General features: G+C 41.2%; 1 protein-coding gene across 1 annotated transcript in view; it reads left to right on the forward strand.

Annotated features, from left to right (window-relative positions):
* LOC140212250 (protein FAM149B1-like) overlaps positions 1-11,280 on the forward strand; it is a 95,638-nt gene extending 84,358 nt beyond the window's left edge. Inside the window, exons 11-13 of the mRNA XM_072282970.1 lie at positions 6,841-6,961; positions 9,310-9,435; positions 11,233-11,280. Of these exons, the coding sequence (XP_072139071.1) occupies positions 6,841-6,961; positions 9,310-9,435; positions 11,233-11,280 (295 nt within the window). The remainder of the gene's footprint in view (positions 1-6,840; positions 6,962-9,309; positions 9,436-11,232) is intronic.
* The last annotated feature ends 6,948 nt before the right edge of the window (positions 11,281-18,228 follow it).

An 18,228-nucleotide genomic window follows, 5' to 3' on the forward strand; every position in this document is an offset into this window, starting at 1 on the left:
TGCTATATAGCTGCAACATTACCTCTCAGTTCTTAAACTCAATCCCACGATTGATGAAAGTCAATGCATCGTATGTCTTCTTAACCACAGAGTCAACCTGCACAGCAGCTTTGAGTGTCCTATTTACTCGGACCCCAAGATCCCTCTGATCCTCCACACTGCCAAGAGTCTTATCATTAATGCTATATTCTGCCATCATATTTGACCTACCAAAACTTCTCCAAGTATCTCAACCACTTCCTCTAGCAGCTTGTTGGCCTTTTCCATATACTGTATGAACCACCATGTGCATGAAGAAGTTGCCACTCAGATCCCTTTTAAATCTTTTCTTCTTACCGTAAACCCTCTAGTTTTTGAATCCTTTTCCCTGAGGAAAATACTCACTTTCAAGGACTCTACAATTCACGTTCTCATTATTTACTATTATTATTTTGTTTTTTTTTCTTTTATTTGCACAGTTTGTTTTCTTTTTCACATTGGTCATTTGTCCATCTTTGTTGTGTGCAGATTTTTTTTAAGATTCTAGGTTGTTTAATGTTATTTGCAGCACACCAGTGTAAAGGAGAACGAAATAATTGTTACTCTGGATCTGGTGCAGCACAAAAATGCATAATAAGATAAGAACACAATAACTTAAGGTGACTGACAGGAAATGATAAAGTAGTAGTGGTTGGAGGAATGGAGGAGTGGGTTAGTGGGTGGAGGTGCTGATCAGCCTTACTGCTTGGGGAAAGTAACTGTTGTTTGAGTCTGGTGGTCCTGGACTGGATACTACGTAGTCTCCTGTCTGGTGGGAGTGGGACATACAGTCCATGAGTAGGCTGGGTGGGATCTTTCATGATGTTACTGGCTCCTTTCTGTGGATAGGTGCCAGTGATACATTGAGCGGTATTAACTACCCATTGTAGAGCCTTTCTCTCCATACAGTGATGCAGCTTGGTAGGATGCTCTCTACTGTGCCTCTGTAGAATGAAATGAGTATAGATATTCATAGGACAGCTCTCTTCTGCCTCCTTAGAAAGTAGAGATTGGTGAGCTTTCCTGATCGTGTACAATATGTTTTGGGACCATGATGGGCTGTGTACTCTGAGGAGTTTGAAACTGCTCACAATTTCCACTGCAATGTCACAAATGTAAAGAAGGGTGTGAGTGGTGTGTGTTCTCCTAGAATCGATTACTATCTCCTTTGTCTTGTTGACATTAAGGAAGAAGTTATTTGCCTGGCATTAGGCCTCTACCTCTTCCACCTCTGCATTAGTGCTGATGAAGAGCCCCACCAGTGTCATGCCATTGGCGAACTTGACAATGTGATTATTTGAGTGTTTGGCTGTGCAATCAATCATGTGCGAGCAGAGTGTACAGCAACAGAGCGGTACAGTTAACACTACTTTTCTTTGCGAAGTCAGTAATGCCCTTGATGTCCAGCCACATATGCCGAGGATCATTATCAAACTGGTTCCTGAATTTCTTGAGCATAGGCAGGCTTAGCCCTCTTGATACCTAAGATGAAGTTTCTCCTGGCTGCTCTGAGAGATATTCTGGTTGGGCTGTGACATATCTGTTGTTGAGGTACCAACATCTCACTGATGTAGTTGGTGACAGATTAGGCCTATTCTTCAAAGTCTGTGTCTTCTTCAAACTGGCCTCCTTGAACATCTGCCAGTTTGTCTGTAAAAAAAAAACAGTCCTGAATCATAGATATTGCCTCATTAGGCTATATAGTGTTATAGAATCATAAAAATGTACAGCTTAGAAACAGACCATTTGGCCCATCTAGTCCATGCTGAACCATTTAAACTGCCTACTCCCATTGATGTGCACCCAGGCCATAGCCCTCCATTTACCTATCCAAACTTCTTTTAAACATTGAGATCAAGCTCGCATGCTTCACTTGCACTAGCAGCTCATTCCACACTCTCAGACCCTCTGAGTGAAGAATTTTCCCCTCATGTTCCCCCTTAACCCTGGACCTGTAGTGATGGTCCTCTTGAATGACTTCTCCATTTTCAGCCACAGTCAATATGCTGGGATTAACATGATGGAGATATGAACAGACAGGCCAAGATAAGGGCATGAGATGGCTTTGTAAGTACCATATCTGTATGTATAAACATGGTCGAGTCTGTTCCCCTCATGGTCATGGTGACGTGTTGGTGGAATTTAGGTGAAATGTCCTGCAGGTTAACATGATTAAAGTCTACTGCAGTTATGAAGAGACCATCTGGATGCGTGTTTTGTGGAGAATGAATGAAACTGTAAAGCTCTCCCAGTGCGTCCTTGGCATTTGCACTCGGGGGATATGGACAGTGGTGATGAACACAACAGTAAATTGTCTGAGCAGGTAATGTGGCCAGCATTTTATTGTAAGATGTTTGATGCCCTAGAGCAGTAGCTGCTAATTACAGATGAGTTTGTGCAGCAACCTTTATTAACGTACACACAGATTCCACTTTCTTTGGATTTCCTCAACAGGGGGTTTCTGGCTGTGTGGAAGAGTCATCCTGTTGAATTGGAATGCTGAGTCTGGCATGTTGCTGTTTAGGCAAAACCTGAATGCAGCAGTTTCTCACCACTTTCATTCTCAGTCTCAATCTATTTTACTTTCTAGTGAGCAGACGGTGGCCAGGAAAAGTGATGGTACTGCCGGTCCAATTGGTTTAACTCAGCCTGGCTAGTGCCCTAGCTGTCTTGCCACATTTCTGCTTCCTCTCACAACACCTGCGTCTGCTGCTTCTTCAGCTGAGCCGCCTAGGCCAGGTCTCTGTCACTCACTGGTTCTGGTGTGTGCAGAATCTCTATCCGTTAAGCACTGCTATTAACTCTGTTGCCGGCAGCTTAAAAATAATTTTGTCTAAGAGTTCAGTAATGCTGCATTCGCAGAGTTTTGGTTGACTGAAGTCCCTGACTAGGAACTTTGAAACACTAAGAATTTAAAACTGGCACTACTATTATGAGCCAGAGAAGCTGCTGTGTTCCTGCACGCCACCACTTAGATACTTATACTTTTATTGACTTTATTTCCATTCTTTGTAGTTACTGTGAATGCCAGAAAGAAAACAAATCTCAGGAGACTATATAGTGACAAATAAATACTTTGGCAATAAAATTACTTGGAACATTTGAACATTCACTCTATTTATGTCCCTCATGATTTTTTTACACTTTTATAATGGGTACCCCGCAGTCTCCAAAGCCCCAAGGAATAAATTCCTTGACCTTTATAAGGAATAAGGTCTAACATTCTCCCGAACCTTCTTTGCACTTTTTTTCAGTTTAGAGTCATAGAACACTACAGCACAGGAACAGGTCCTACAGCTCATCTAGTCGGTGCCAGATTATTAATTTGCCTAGTTCCATTGACCTGCACCCGGGATATAGAGTATATGAATGATTTGGACTATAATGTATATTTAGTTAATTAGTAAGTTTCCAGAAGACACCAAATTGGTGGAGTTGTGGATAATGTACATAGAGCACTTAATAGTACAACACAGGAACAGGTCCTTCGGTCCATGATGTTGTACCAAACTAATTAAACTAGTGATTAAGTGCCTTACTAAACTAATCTCTTCTGTCTACACAATATCTATATCCCTACATTCTCTGCACATTCACATGTCTATCTAAGAGACTCTTTAATGCTTCAATTATATTTGCCTCCATCACCACTCTTGCAGTGTATTCAAGGCACCTACCACTCTCTATGCAAAGAGCTTGCCTCGCTCATCTCCTTTGAACTTGCCTTCTTTCACTTTAAAGGTTATGCCCTCTGGCATTAGACATGTTGACCCCTGGAAAAATATGTGGGCTCTTTGTAGGCTTCTGATAATCTTAAAAACCTTTGTCAGGTCTCCTTTCAACCTCTACCACTGCAAAGAAAACAGCCCTATTTTGTCCAACTACTCTTTATAGCACAAATCCTTGAATCCAGGTAGTATCCTGGCAAGCCTCTTCTGCATCCTCTGAAAAGCTTCCACATTCTCCCTATAATGGGGAGATGAGAAATGAGTTCAATACTGCAGATGCAGCCTAACCAGAGATCGATAAAGCTGCAACCTAACTAACTTACTCTGGAACTGAATATCTTGACTATTAAAGGCCAATCGCCTTCCTTGCCACCTTATAAACTGGTGCAGCCACTTTCAGGGACCTATGGAATTGAACCCCAAGATCCCTCTCTACATTAACAGTAACTGCTCACTTTCCTTCTATGTTCGATCTCAAAAAGTGCACACATCACATTGAACACCCATATCTATATTGATTTACCCATAACCCAATATCTCCTCACATTGTTTCCCCCACCTATATCTATAACTGATCTATAATCCCACTGTATCCTTTGGCAGCCTTCCACTGTCATGGTGTGCACTGGCGATGACTGAACCCAGGTGCGGAGCAATGACAGACTCAGAGGTAGAGATGAAAACAAGAGTTTGTACATAGGAATTCCAACTGAACATTGGTGGCTTGACCAAACACTGCAGGATAAATCATTTCTCAGAACAAGGACCCTGCAATAAGTGTTAATTGGGAGTCCATTTTAAATAATCACAGTACATGGAAAACCGGCGCCAGTCAAAATAAACTTTACAAGATTAAACAGAAATCACAAGGACTTAACGACTCTAGTTAATACAACAATTAACAAATACTGGTGCTTTAGAAACCTTGGAACCCAACGCTCAAAGGTGCACCACAAAGGCCCGCAGGGCTTATGATGTCTACACTATCCACAGTTTCACCAATCTTTGTATCCTTTGTGAGCTTAATAACGCATCCATCCACATTTTCACTTATATGTATTACAAACAACAGAGGTCCCAGTACAGATCACTGCAGAACTCAACTAGTCACTCTCTGTTCTTTTTGGGCAAGGTAGCAGGTTGATATGTGGAGGTCTGTCAATGGCTGGAGCAGGATGTAGATTTGTTGGAGGTATCAGCAAAGAAATGGGAAATGGTTTTCAATCCAGACAAGTGCAAGATGTTGCACTTGGGAGGCCAAATATAAGGGGACAGTATAGAGTAAATGGCAGGAGACTTATGTACAGATTGATCTTGCGCTGCAAGCCTGCAGAGTCCTGAAAGTGGAAAAGCAGGTAGATAGGGTGGCAAAGAAGGCATACTTTTTCCCTTCATTGGTTGGAGTGCTTAGTACAAAAGTTGGGAAGTCACAGTGCATAAAACATTGGTTAGGCTACATTCAGAGCATTTTTGGTCACTGAATTACAGGATGGATATGGAGGCAGGAGCATTTATCATGGATAAGAGATTTTTGGATTAGAGGTTTTTGGCTGTAAGGAGAGTAGGACAGACTTTGATTTTTTCTCTGGGGCATCTGAGGCTGAGAGACAAACTTACAGAAGTCAAGTACATGAAATTACGAGATGCAAATATACAGTATGGTAGGTAATTAGAGACTTCATCCCTGAGAATAAATGTTAAATTCTGTGGGGGCATAGCTTTAAGGTGAGAAGGAGAAAATTTAAAGGGGATATGTGAGCAAGCTCATTTTACACAGAGTGTGTTGGGTGCCTGAAATGAACTCCTGGCAGGATGATGGAAGCAGATAAGACAGCAACATTTGTGAGCATTTGAATAGGCACTATGAACCTGCAGTGTAAGCAGGGTAAGACAATATGGTTTCAGATAAGATTAGTTTACTTTGATATCTCGGTCGGCGTAGTCCCTGTGGGCTGAATATCCTGTTCCTATGCTGTACTGTGCTATGTACCCATGCCCTTACCTTAAATTTCTCAATTTAAACCTGTATTCTCTGTCTAGACTTCCCTGGAGAAAAGACTCCTGACGATCTATCTAATCTATGCACCTCAATTTTATAAGCCTCTTTAACCTTTTATTGTTTGAGAATTGGTACCTTTGGGAATGAAGGCTGTGATGGTTTTATTTTTTGACAATGTATTAGTAAGGCATTTGACAAGATCCCACATGGTGAGCTTATACAGAGCAACAGATGCATGTGATCCACAGGGACTTGTCTGTTCTGATTCACTTGGCTTTCCCACCGAAGACACGTAGTAATCAACGGGACTTGTTCTGGCTGGAGGTTCGTGACTAGTAGCTTCTGCAGGGATCTGTACTGGGACATGTTGTTTGTGATATATATTACATGCAAGAAAATGTAAATAGGTGGATTAGTACATTCACGTACAACAGAAAGATTAGATGGTGTAGAAGATTGCTAAAAGATATAGTGGATAAAGATCATTTGTAAATATTGATCAGGTCACACACCATGAGTGGAGGTTAGACAAACCTAGATTGTTTACTCTGGAGTGGCAGAGGCTGAGGGGAGAGCTGACAGACGTTTGAAAGATTATGAGAGGCATATGAGATAGTGTAGACAACCAGAATCTTTTTTTCAGTGTTAAAATATTTATTACCGGAGGGAATGCTTTACAATGAGAGGGGAATAGTTCAAAGATGTATGGGACAGGTTTTTTTACACGGAGTAGTGGGTGCCTGGAATGCATTGTTATGAGTAGTGGTGGAAGCAGATACAAATGAGGTATTAAAGATGCCCGTAGATAGGCACATGAATATGTAGTAATGGAGGAATACGGACATTGCATAGGCTGAAGTTAGGCATTTAATTACTGGTTTAATTAGCTTGGCACAATATTGTGGGCTGAAGGGCCTGTTCCTGTGCTGTACTCTTCTATGCTCTTTTTTCTCACACCTTCTCACCCTTTCCCTAAGGAATTGTGTTATGGTGGACCAGAAATGCAGGTTTAACTCAGCTTTATCAGACATGGCAAATGAGAAGCACAAAGAATCCAAATTAATTTCCTTCTTTCTTTTTTTCTTTGAACTACAGACAGAGTGCAAGGGATTGCCTGTCTGCCTCAACTCAGTTTCTCAGGCACAATACATTACTTCCACCAATCGGCACCACTGATTTTGGTCATTCTACTGCAAAGTTATCTGAACAACCACAGGTACTTGAAGAACAGCACCAACATAGTCTGCCTTGTTATTGTTGTATCATGTTACATATTCATGGCATTCAAATTGTTAACAAACATGCAAGTGCTTAATGTGGCTCAGCAACTGTTAAATCCTTGCCTTTTGGTAATCTGAAATTTATCTTACATTTCTATAGATAATTTGAAGTCTATAACCTACTTCCATTGCTGGTGGGGAGTATGAGGGGCACAGTGGCACCGCATGGGAGACCCATGTTCAGTCCTGACTTTCAGTATCATTGATGTGGAGTTTGCACGTTCTCCCTGTAAATGGGTAATTTCCTCTTTTGAGTGCTTTTGTTTCCTTTCACATCCGAAAGATGTGAAGTTTGGTAGCTTAATCAGCTGCTGTATGTGGATGAGTGTTAGAATGAGTATTGGTGGTGTCGGATATAGTTCAGCTGAAGATATGGATGGAGAAATTGCAGATGGAGTTAATTCCGGGCTAGTGCGAGGTGTTGCAATTCGGGAGATCAAACGTGAAGGGACAGTGCACACAGCAAAGACTCAAACAGTGTTGATGACGGATAGATCTTGGGATCTAACCCCATAGCTCACTGAAAATGACAGCAAAAGTTGGTAGGGTTGTAAAAAGGCATATGGCATGCTTACCTTTATTAATCAAGTCATTGAGTTAGAGAGTCAGGAAGTTACTGTATGTCAAGAGGTTTTATAAAACTAGTTAGGCTACATCTGGAATATTGCATTCAATTCTGGTCGCCCTATTATAGGAAGGATGTGGAGCATTGGAGAGGGCACAGCACAGTAGGGGTTTACCACGATGCTGTCTCGATTAGAGAGCATATGATATTAGGAGAGGTGGGGCAAACTAGGGTTGTTTTCTCTGTAATAGCTGAGGCTGAGGGGGAGCTGATAGAAGTTTATTAAATTATGAGAGGCACAGATAAAGAAGATAGTATCTTTTTACCAGGGTCACAATGTCTGACACTAGAATGCAAGCATTTAAGAGAAGGGAAGGTTTAAAGAAGATTTACAGGGTATTTTTTCTTACACAGAGAGTGTTGTGTGCCTGAAACGTACTGCCAGGTTGCTGGTTGAAGCAGATGAAGACATTAAGAGGCTTTTAGATCGGCACATGATTTTGCAGAGAATGGAGGCATATAGACCATATGCAATCAGAAAGGATTAGATGTCATTTGCTTAATTAGTCTAGTACAACATCATGAGCTGAACCTGTTCCCATGCAGTACTGTGCTATGTTGCATGATGGATAGGCAGAATCGTTTTCTTAAGGTAGGAGTATCAGGAAACAAGAGGTCATGGGTTTAAGGTGAAAGTCAGGAGCTTAAAGGGGAGCTGAGGGGAATGTTTTTACATAGAGATGGGTTGATACCTAGAACCCACTGTCAGAGGAGGTGGTGGAATCAAATACAGTCATTACATTTAAGATGAAACTAGACTGGCATTTGAATAGGCAAGGCATAGAAAGAAAGAGATCTAGTGTTGGCAAATAGGATAAGTGCAGAAGGGCAAAAATAGCATGAATGTGGTGATATTTTATTACTGCTTTAAATCCAGAAATATTAAAGTTTCAGGATATTAAAACACATCATATATTATTTCATTCATAAAATTGTACAGCTCAGAATAAGCTCATTCAACTGACAAGTAGGTTTGAAGGATGCAATTAAAAATATACCCTTCATGAATAGCTAGTAGTCAAATTTTGCATTTAGTGATTAACCAAATAGGCATAGCTTCCCTCAGAAGATAAAGGAGTTCACAGACCGAAGAGATATAGATAGGAGACCTATTCCTTTTGCTTACAGGTGAATAGATTTTCACTGGCCCAGGACAGTTTGCTGGAATTGAGATAGGGCATAAGTATCCTTAATTTTGACATTCTCCTCCAGTCACAAAAAGTACGTAAATAAATTTTCGTCTCATCTCTTTTCACTGCAAATATATCTAGAAGCTCTGTTCAAATAGCTTTCCTATCCACCTTTCAATATGGTACATTTTATTTGTTTTTAAAATGGCAGAATCCTCTGTACTAGGGAGAACAAACACACTCACTGAACATCTCTGCTCAATTCTTAAATGTCAATTCAGAGATGTACAAAGGTTCTATCCCAGAAGGAGGTACATTCTGAACAAACAGGCTGCTTATCCGAAACTGTTCAACTATAACATATCTCAAAAAAAAGTGAGCTGCTGTTTCTCAACCTTACGTTGGGCTTTGTAGAAAATCTAAAAGCAAAAGCTTGTGGCAAAGCTACGAGTAATTCATTCAACCTAGTCACAATAACAGCAAGACTGAGAATGATGGGAAATTAACCTTTTACATTTTTCCACTATAGAAATCACAAATACATTCAAATCGAACTCAGAGTGCAATTATCAATGAAACAAACCACCTACCTCTAAGAGACAGATACGTGGGGAACAAAAACTTCACAAGGCCTAAAACCACACACACATTTCAGGTAAGGAGAAATGTCAAATTTAAACAAATCATAGATGAAATACTGTATGCAAACCAGAAAGTTCTTGACAATAGAGAAGCTATACAGTAATTATCTCCACTTGACCGAGGACAGCAGGTAAAGGTGTAGTTGAAGAGTAAGCTTGGGAAGGGAGGGAAATGGGAAATTTCAACAGTAAACAATCAGATGAAGCAGTCATCACTGGAAACCGATTACAAGCAATGTAGATTGAAACATACTCCTGATTATAAAGTCTTAACAAAGAAGAAAAATATTTTTAAGATATAGAATTGTAGTGTTACAAAAAGGGGTGTTTAAAAGAGTGGAAATACTTGGAGTAACACAGCATGGAAACGGGCCTTTCGGCCCAATATGCCTGTACCAATCAAGGGGCCCTCCAACCCAGTCCCATTTGCTCTTGTTTGATCCATATCCCTCTAAACCTCTCCTGTCCAAGTACTTGTCCAAATGTTTGTTGAATGCTGTCATTGTATTTCCCTCAACCACTATCTCTGGCAGTTCATTCCATACATGCACTACCCTCTGCATGAAGAAGTTACCCCTCAGGTCCACTTTAAACGTTTCAACTCTCACTTTAAGAGTATACCCTCTAGTTTTTAGTTCCCTTCTCTGAGAAAAGGACTACTTGCATTCATCCTGTAATGAAGAGGCTTTATAAGGCAAAGGCACTGGTCAGACCCCACTTAGAATATGGCGAGCAGATGATAGAGGGGAGCTGTTAAAGTAGGAACAGTGTCATTATTCATCATGTAATTCAGAGATCAGAGGTGCAGGGGGACGTGGAGCTCCTCATGCAGGATTCCCTAAAGGTTAACTTGCAGGATGAGTTGGTAGTAAGGAAGGCAAATGCATTGTTAGCATTCATTTCGAGATGACTAGAGTATAAAAACAAGGATGTAATGCTGAGGCTGTATAAGACATTGGTCAGACCACACTTAGAATATGGTGAGCAGTTTTGGACCCCTCAGGCTGGCTTAGAGAGAGTCCAGAGAAGGTTTATGAGAATGATTCCAGGAATGAATGGGTTAATTTATGAGGAATGTTTGTTGGCTCTAGGCTGTATACACTGGAGTCTAGAAGAATAGGAGGGGGGTGGGGAATCTCATTGCAACCTATTGAATATTGAAAAGCCTGGATAGAGTGGACGTGGAGAGAGTATTTCCTATAGCAGGAGAATCTAGGACCAGAGGGCACAATCTCAGAAAACAAGGACGTTGCTTTAGAACAGAAATGAGGAGGAATTTCTTTATTCAGAGAATGGTGAGTCTGTAAAATTCAATGGTCTCACCAATGTCTTGTAATCTGCAATGATGCCCTAATGATGAAGGAAAGCTTGCCTGACACCTTCTTCATCACTCTGTTCAGCAGGGAGCCACTTTCAGTGAACTAAATGCTTCTCCTATGTCCCTTTGTTCCACAATACTCCCAGGTCGAACCATTCACTGTGTGAGGCCTACCCTACTTTGACTTCCCACAATGTAACACTTGGATCTTATCTGAATTGAAAGCCATTTGCCAATTCCTAGCCCACCTTACTCAGCTAACCAAAAGCTCCTTGTAATTTTTGATAACTTCCTTCAAAAGTCTACAATACTACCTATTTTAGTATCATCCTCAAACTTACTAGCTATGCTTTGTGCACATACATCGAAATAATTTATATAAATAACAATCCAAGGCCCCAGCACCAAGATCATAGGTCTCCAGTCTGAGAAACAACCTTAAGACATAACTCTGTTTCACACTGTTAAGACAATTGCAATTTCATTTAACTAGAAATCCCAGCGATGTAACCTTCAAACTTCCTTGTCAAAGTCTTGCTAAATTCCATGTAGACAATGTCCACTGCCCTACCTTCATCTACCCTTTTGCTTACTTCTTCAAAAAATCTTAACAGGTTTGTCATACACGATTTTCCATGCTATCTCCAATTAGATCTTACCTATCCAAATGTTGATAGAACCTGTCTATCAGAATTCTCTCTGGTAACTCACCGATCATTGATGATAGACCCACCAACCTGTAGTTCCTGGCTTGTCTTTGTTGCCATTAAGTAAAGGTGCAATATTAGCCACCTTTTAAACTTCTAAAGATCTCTGCAAGAGCCTGTGTAATTTCTTTGCTAAATTCCCACAAGGTCTAAGGATGCACTCAGTCTACAATATCTCTGAGAATTTATCTGCCGGAATGTGTTTTAAAGCCACCAACAGCTGCACCATGGTAATCATATGTGGTCCAAGGCATCACCACTCATTTCCATAATTTCTTTAGCATCTAACAATTTCTCCACGGTAAAAACTGATGACAAATATTCATTAAAAAATCTCACCCATCACCTGTGACTCCACACAGACAGCCATGCTGATCTTTAAGGGGACCTGTTCTCTCTCTAATCACCTTTCACTCTTAATATATCTACAGAATTTCTTTGGATATTCCTTAACCGTACCTGCCAGGTCCTTTTCATGCTCTCAATTTTGCCCGTAAGTGATTTCCCACTTCAATGTTCACCTATAGTTCTCATAGTCACTGAGGAATTCTTGCCCCGATTGCCTAAACCACGTGTTTTGTTACCTTCCTTTTCCTGGTCAGAGCTTCAATATCTCTGATCAGCTAGGGTTCCCTAGACTTGCCAGCCTTACCCTTCACTCTAGCAGGAATATGCTGCTCCTGGACTCTTGGTATCACTTTTAAAATCCTCCCACTTTAAAGACATTCCTTTTCCTCCAAACAGTCTCACCCAGTTCCTGCCTGATGCCTCCAAAATTGGTCCTGCCCCAGATTAGGACTTTAACCTACGGAACCATTCTAGCTTTGTCCAAAACTATTTTAAAAGCAATAGAATTGTGGTCACTGGAACCAAAGCACTCTTCCTCTGACACTTCAGGGAAGATCCAGTGTTGCATTGTGTTTAGTTAGACTCTTTATATTTTGATAAGAAGCTTTCGCCTTTTCTAAACCCTTTGCAATATGGTTGGCCTAGTCAATGTAAGAGAAGTGAATATCTCCTACTGGCTCCCTTATTATTCTTTCAACTATCTGCAATAAATGTAGTTTAAACCAGCGGTAATTCCTCTGCTTCTGCGATGCTCCTGGCTATCCTGATGACTAATCTTGCTCTCTTTGGGAACAGTCTTTTCCTCCAACTTCCCGGCTCCATCCCAACTGCTCAGGGTCTCTCCTCCACACCCCCCACCCCCATCAATATAGTCTGAACCCTTCAGAGTAGCAGCAGCGAATCTCCCTGCCAGAATATTGGTCCCTCTTGAGTTCATTCACAATGTGCCTCTCTTGTACAGGTCACTTTTGCCCCAGAACAGCTCCCAGTGATCCAAGAACCTAAATTCTGCACCAGCATCTCAGTCACACACTCAACCGATCTATCTTTCTATTCCTGCCCTGACGACCACATGGCACAGGGAGTAATGCAGACATCACTGTCCTTGAGGTCATGCTTCTTAGCTTTGTCCTAGCTCCCCATACTTGCCCAGATGACCCATCCCCTTTTCTACCTTTGTCTTATGTACTAATGTGCTCCACGACATCTGGCTGCTCATCCTTCCTCTTGGGAATATTCTGCAACTGTTCAGACACATCACTAACTGCCGTGGCACCAGGGAGGCAACACGCAATCCCGGTGTCTCCTTAATGTCCCCTCACTAACAAGCCTCATATTACTATTATTCTTTCTTACTGCACTGTTTCCCTGTGAGCCATTAGAGTCTGGCAAGGTGCTACTCCATGAAAGGGCATTCCCCAATTCCCAGCAGTATCCAAACAGATATACCTGTTAGTGAGGAGAACCGGTACAGGGAATCCCAGTACTGCTTTGCCCACTTCACTTGCCTTTCCTGGAGGTTTGAACTGGTGAATAGTGTGTCATCTGAGCACAGCAGTCTTCAGGTTGCATAATTACCAAACCTTGGTAAGAGAGAAGCTTATTTTTAAAATTTTAAAAGTAATAGTTAAATCTTGATTCTTTTGTCTTTAAGTTATATTATATCTTTTTGGTTTTACATAGAAACATAGAAAATAGGTGCAGGAGTAGGCCATTCAGACCTTTGAGTCTGCACCGCCATTCAGTATGATCATGGCTGATCATCCAACTCAGAATCCTGTACCTGCCTTCTCTCCATACCCCCGACCCCTTTAGCCACAAGGGCAATATCTAGCTCCCTCTTAAATATAGACAATGAACTGGCCTCAACTGTTTCCTGGGGCAGAGAATTCCGGAGATTCACCACTCTCTGTGTGAAGAAGTTTTTCCTCATCTCGGTCCTAAAAGGCTTCCCCTTTATCCTTAAACTGTGACCCCTCGTTCTGGACTTCCCCAACATCGGGAACAATCTTCCTGCATCTAGTCTGTCCAATCCCTTTAGAATTTTATACGTTTCAATAAGATCCCCCCTCAATCTTCTGAATTCCAGCGAGTATAAGCCTAGTCGATCCAGTCTTTCTTCATATGAAAGTTCTGCCATCCCTGGAATCAATCTGGTGAACCTTCTTTGTACTCCCTCTATGGCAAGAATGTCTCTCCTCAGATTAGGGGACCAAAAGTGCACACAATACTCCAGGTGTGGTCTCACCAAGGCCTTGTACAACTGCAGTAGAACCTCCCTGCTCTTGTACTCAAATCCTCTTGCTATGAATGCCAGCATACCATTTGCCTTTGTCACCGCCTGCTGTACCTGCATGCCCACTTTCAATGACTGGTGTACAATGATACCCAGGTCTCGTTGCACCTCCCCTTTTCCTAATCGACCACCATTCAGATATTAATCTGTTTTCCTGTTCTTGCCAGCAAAGTGGATAACCTCACATTTATCCACATTAAATTGCATCTGCCATGAACTTGCCCACTCACCCCGCATCCTCTTAGCATCTTCTTCACAGCTAACACTGCCGCCCAGCTTCGTGTCATCCGCAAACTTGGAGATGCTGCATTTAATTCCCTCGTCTAAGCCATTAATATATATTGTAAACAACTGGGGTCCCAGCACTGAGCCTTGCGGTACCCGACTAGTCACTGCCTGCCATTCTGAAAAGGTCCCGTTTTATATCTTGTACTGTAGTTTTCAATTGAGGTGGTGAGAGTGGGGAGTTAAGTAAGGATACTTGGATGTAGAAAGCTGAGGGCTGTCAGATCACTGAGATCCCCGGAGCACAGAAGCCAAAAAGTGTGGATAAGAGGGTCTGTGGTGACAAAGGGGCTTTGGTGAGCAGGGCTGGCAGGAGCAGAACAACTCAGGCACTGGTTTGATAGTGCAATACAACAACTGGTAAGTGACTAAGTGGTTGGATTAGTATTTTCAAACAGATCTTTACTTTATAAAGTCAAGCTGTGAAAGCCAAGTATTGGAGAGCAGCTCAGCCAAGTGCATCATGTGCTTTGTGGAACATCATGATGTTTCCAGTGCCTGACAATCATGTGCACAGAGTGTCTCCAGTGCGCTGGCTTGAACGCTGCCTTGTGCAGCTGGCATGTCACTGCAGTCACTGTGATGCACCTGCAAGATTGAGAGCTTATAATGAAAATTATACAAAACAATCCCACTCCAAGCTAACACCATTTTGTCATACAGATTTCCATTTTATTTTCACATTTACCAAGGAGGAATCATATTTAACTCTTCCCTTACACTTCTCCGCTTGATTCGTCATTGGTACATTGCACAAAAAATTACAGTTAAAATTACAATAACTAGAATTATTATAATTACTTAAGCAGTGGGTTTAAAATATGAAATCTATAAAGGCAATAAACTAAAGTAAACTGCACTCTAAACACAACTAATATGATTAGTTCACAACCACTATTTATTCCCTAGTCCCATACTTTATTTTAAATAATGCAAACCCGATCGCAATTGATCATGATTAAATTTCAAAAGATGTGTATATTGTCCTTCTGTAGCTTCCCTTCTTCCTCAACAATACCTGCCCCTCCACCTATCTTTGTATCATCTGAAGACTTGGCCACAAAACCATAAATTCTATCATCCAAATCATTGACAATTTCTATAGATACAATGCCTTCATAATACTTCTTTGGAGTTGCATGTAATTTTTCAAATACCTGGATCTTCCCACCAACACATCCAAAATGAGTGTTAATTATTGTTGTCTCTGAGTCGTATCCATGTCTACGCAGGATCTTAGGTCATGGGTGTTGATTGCATTCATGCATATAAAGACATCTCAGTCAATTGGTTGTTTCCTGGTCTAAAAATGCAGCTCCAGGAAGATCATTGTTCTGAGCTAAATTTTAAATTCAACTTACAATCCATATTCAGATCTGAAGGCTCATTGCAGTTGAAATTATTATTTGCTACATACCTTAACTCCAGAATACACTGTAACACAGCTTTGCAAGCTTGATTGTGGGTTGCTCTGCTGCCTGATACATGTCAAATATCGTTTTCAAAGCTCACAGCAAAATCTAACAAGCTACACCCTTATTCTCCTCCTTTTTGGGAACCCTACATTAATCAGCAGAGTGGCTACCATGTCCATTGCGTCATCACTACCGCTTTCCATCTTGGCCTTCCAACATGTGGGAAGGCAACACACGGACAATGTGCTGGCCACTGCTACAAAAGCATAGGTGTTGTCTGTCCACCCTGGTACCTTAAGCTCAGTCCCGTCTGAGGTTATGTCCTGTTATTTGCAAAACAAAGTGTCAATTGTGCTGAATCCTGCTGACTATGCCAACTGTGTAACAAAAATTATTTTAAAATTTGTTCCATGTTCTTTCCTGATGTAGTAATAGGCATTTGTGCATGTATTCCAAAAAAAGAGACACTATACACATGTTAAACCACAAGAAATCACTTTATTAGGATTATAAATAACATGCAATACAAAAAGAAAAACAAATTGTTAATGAATTAGCAGTACAGAAAACAAACAAATATTTATTTTCCACTACAGGTGATCTGCAGAATGTCACCAAACTTTCATGCAGCCTTTTTTGTCTCTTTCTTCGTGTACTCCTTCTCTCTCAACAGACTTGTCCCTAACACTAGTCCTAACACTAGTTCTCCCTCCCTCTCTTTCAAAGGAATTGCCCCTTTTTATACCCTTCAAACCCCCGTACTTTCCATGCATTTGGCACCTGCACAATGATCTCACTTTTCCCAGTCAAAAAATGTTTTTCACCATTTTACACTATTATTAATTTTCTCAAAACATTGCAGTGGACTAGTTCTCTTGTACTTTCTCAAAACAATCCCACTGTTTATTTCCCTCCATAAGCTCTGCCTGGACTGCTGAATTCCTCCATCAACGTTGCTCAAGATTTCCAGCATCTGCAGTGCCTCTTGTGTGCACAATAACCTTTCCCCCTTTCCCCTGCCTTGAATATATTCAAAGACTCTGTTTCCACTGTCCTTAGATAAGAGGATGTTCAAAAGTAATTAATTTCTCTGTACGCATGTCACATATCTTTCAGCAGCTGCTTTCCTGAATTATCGCAGTTTATGTGATGAAAATGCTCTTAAAGTGGTGTTTAACCAATGTGGTGGGCAATTCCTAGGTTTTCACCTGGAAGGGTGAAATATTTCTAGGTCAGGGTAGCGTGTGATTTCAAGCGAGCTTGGAAAGGATCTCATGTACCTGCAGTATTGGAGGTTACTGCATTAGGACGTACTATGGAAGTTTGGTGTGTGTTTCATGTTGTTGATGATGAACACAGTAATCTGAAAGGCTTGGTTAGTAAATGGACTTCTATACATCCCGCACTTACCATGGGAGGTGCAGTTTTTTTCCGCAGGAATCCTTTCAGGCTTATTATTGATCCCCACCAAGCCAGCAGGTTTCCCAACCTGACTGGTCATTTGTGCATGAATTGCATAGCCTCCCAGCCACAGGGATGAACTATGAGGAGCGCGTAATTGACAGGGAAGGAAAAGTATAATAAATGTATGGAAAGCTTAGATTTGTAGTTGATCAACTGTTGGACTAAGAGAAACTAACTGAGATAATTGGGGTCAGAGCTAAATATTAACAATCAGAAAGACCCTGAAAGACAACTGTGAATTGGCCTACCATCAGAAGCCTGCACCTGGAAGTATGCTGTAGAAATAGTGTCTTCCAAAGAGCATGTGACAAGCAAGCTGAGGTGGCTAGACAGTCAATCAAATCCAGTTCATTGTTTAAAGGTGCTATTAAAACTACAATTATCTTGTGAATAATGTTTCCAATCATTCAACAGCTTTAGACTGTGTACCAACTGTTGCTGAAATAGAATTAATGGACTGAATTTTACAGTTAATGATGAGGTAAAGGTTCTCACTGCTACCCTTGAATAAAGGTGCCTACAAACACGGCTGGTGGCGTAGTGGCATCAGTGCTGGACCTCGGGGCAAGAGGTTCCGAGTTCAAATCTGGCCGGCTCCCTTGCACGCTCTCCATCCGTGCCTGGGTTGAGTGGTGAGCTAACAACTCGACCTTGTTTAAAAAAAACCTGGAGAGGGATGGGCTCCGCCAGGTTTCAGATGCCCAAGTACGATGAGCATACCAAAAAGATCAGTGCAAAAAGCTTGTCATTTAAATGTGTATGTGGACAGTAAAAAATTTGAATACACTAGTGCGTGTCTTGTTCGTAATGGCCTGATATTGGTAGTAAACCTAAATGGAGTAATATGCCTTTGGATGTGCATGCATTGTTATTTTTACTAATTTCAAATTAGTTGCATTAAAGTACTAGATTTTGCAAAACAAGAAGAGAAAACAAACAATATGCCAAGCTGAACCAAAAATAAACATTGAAGA

This window comes from Mobula birostris, chromosome 18 (genome assembly GCF_030028105.1).
Source record: "Mobula birostris isolate sMobBir1 chromosome 18, sMobBir1.hap1, whole genome shotgun sequence".
Lineage (NCBI taxonomy): Eukaryota > Metazoa > Chordata > Chondrichthyes > Myliobatiformes > Myliobatidae > Mobula > Mobula birostris.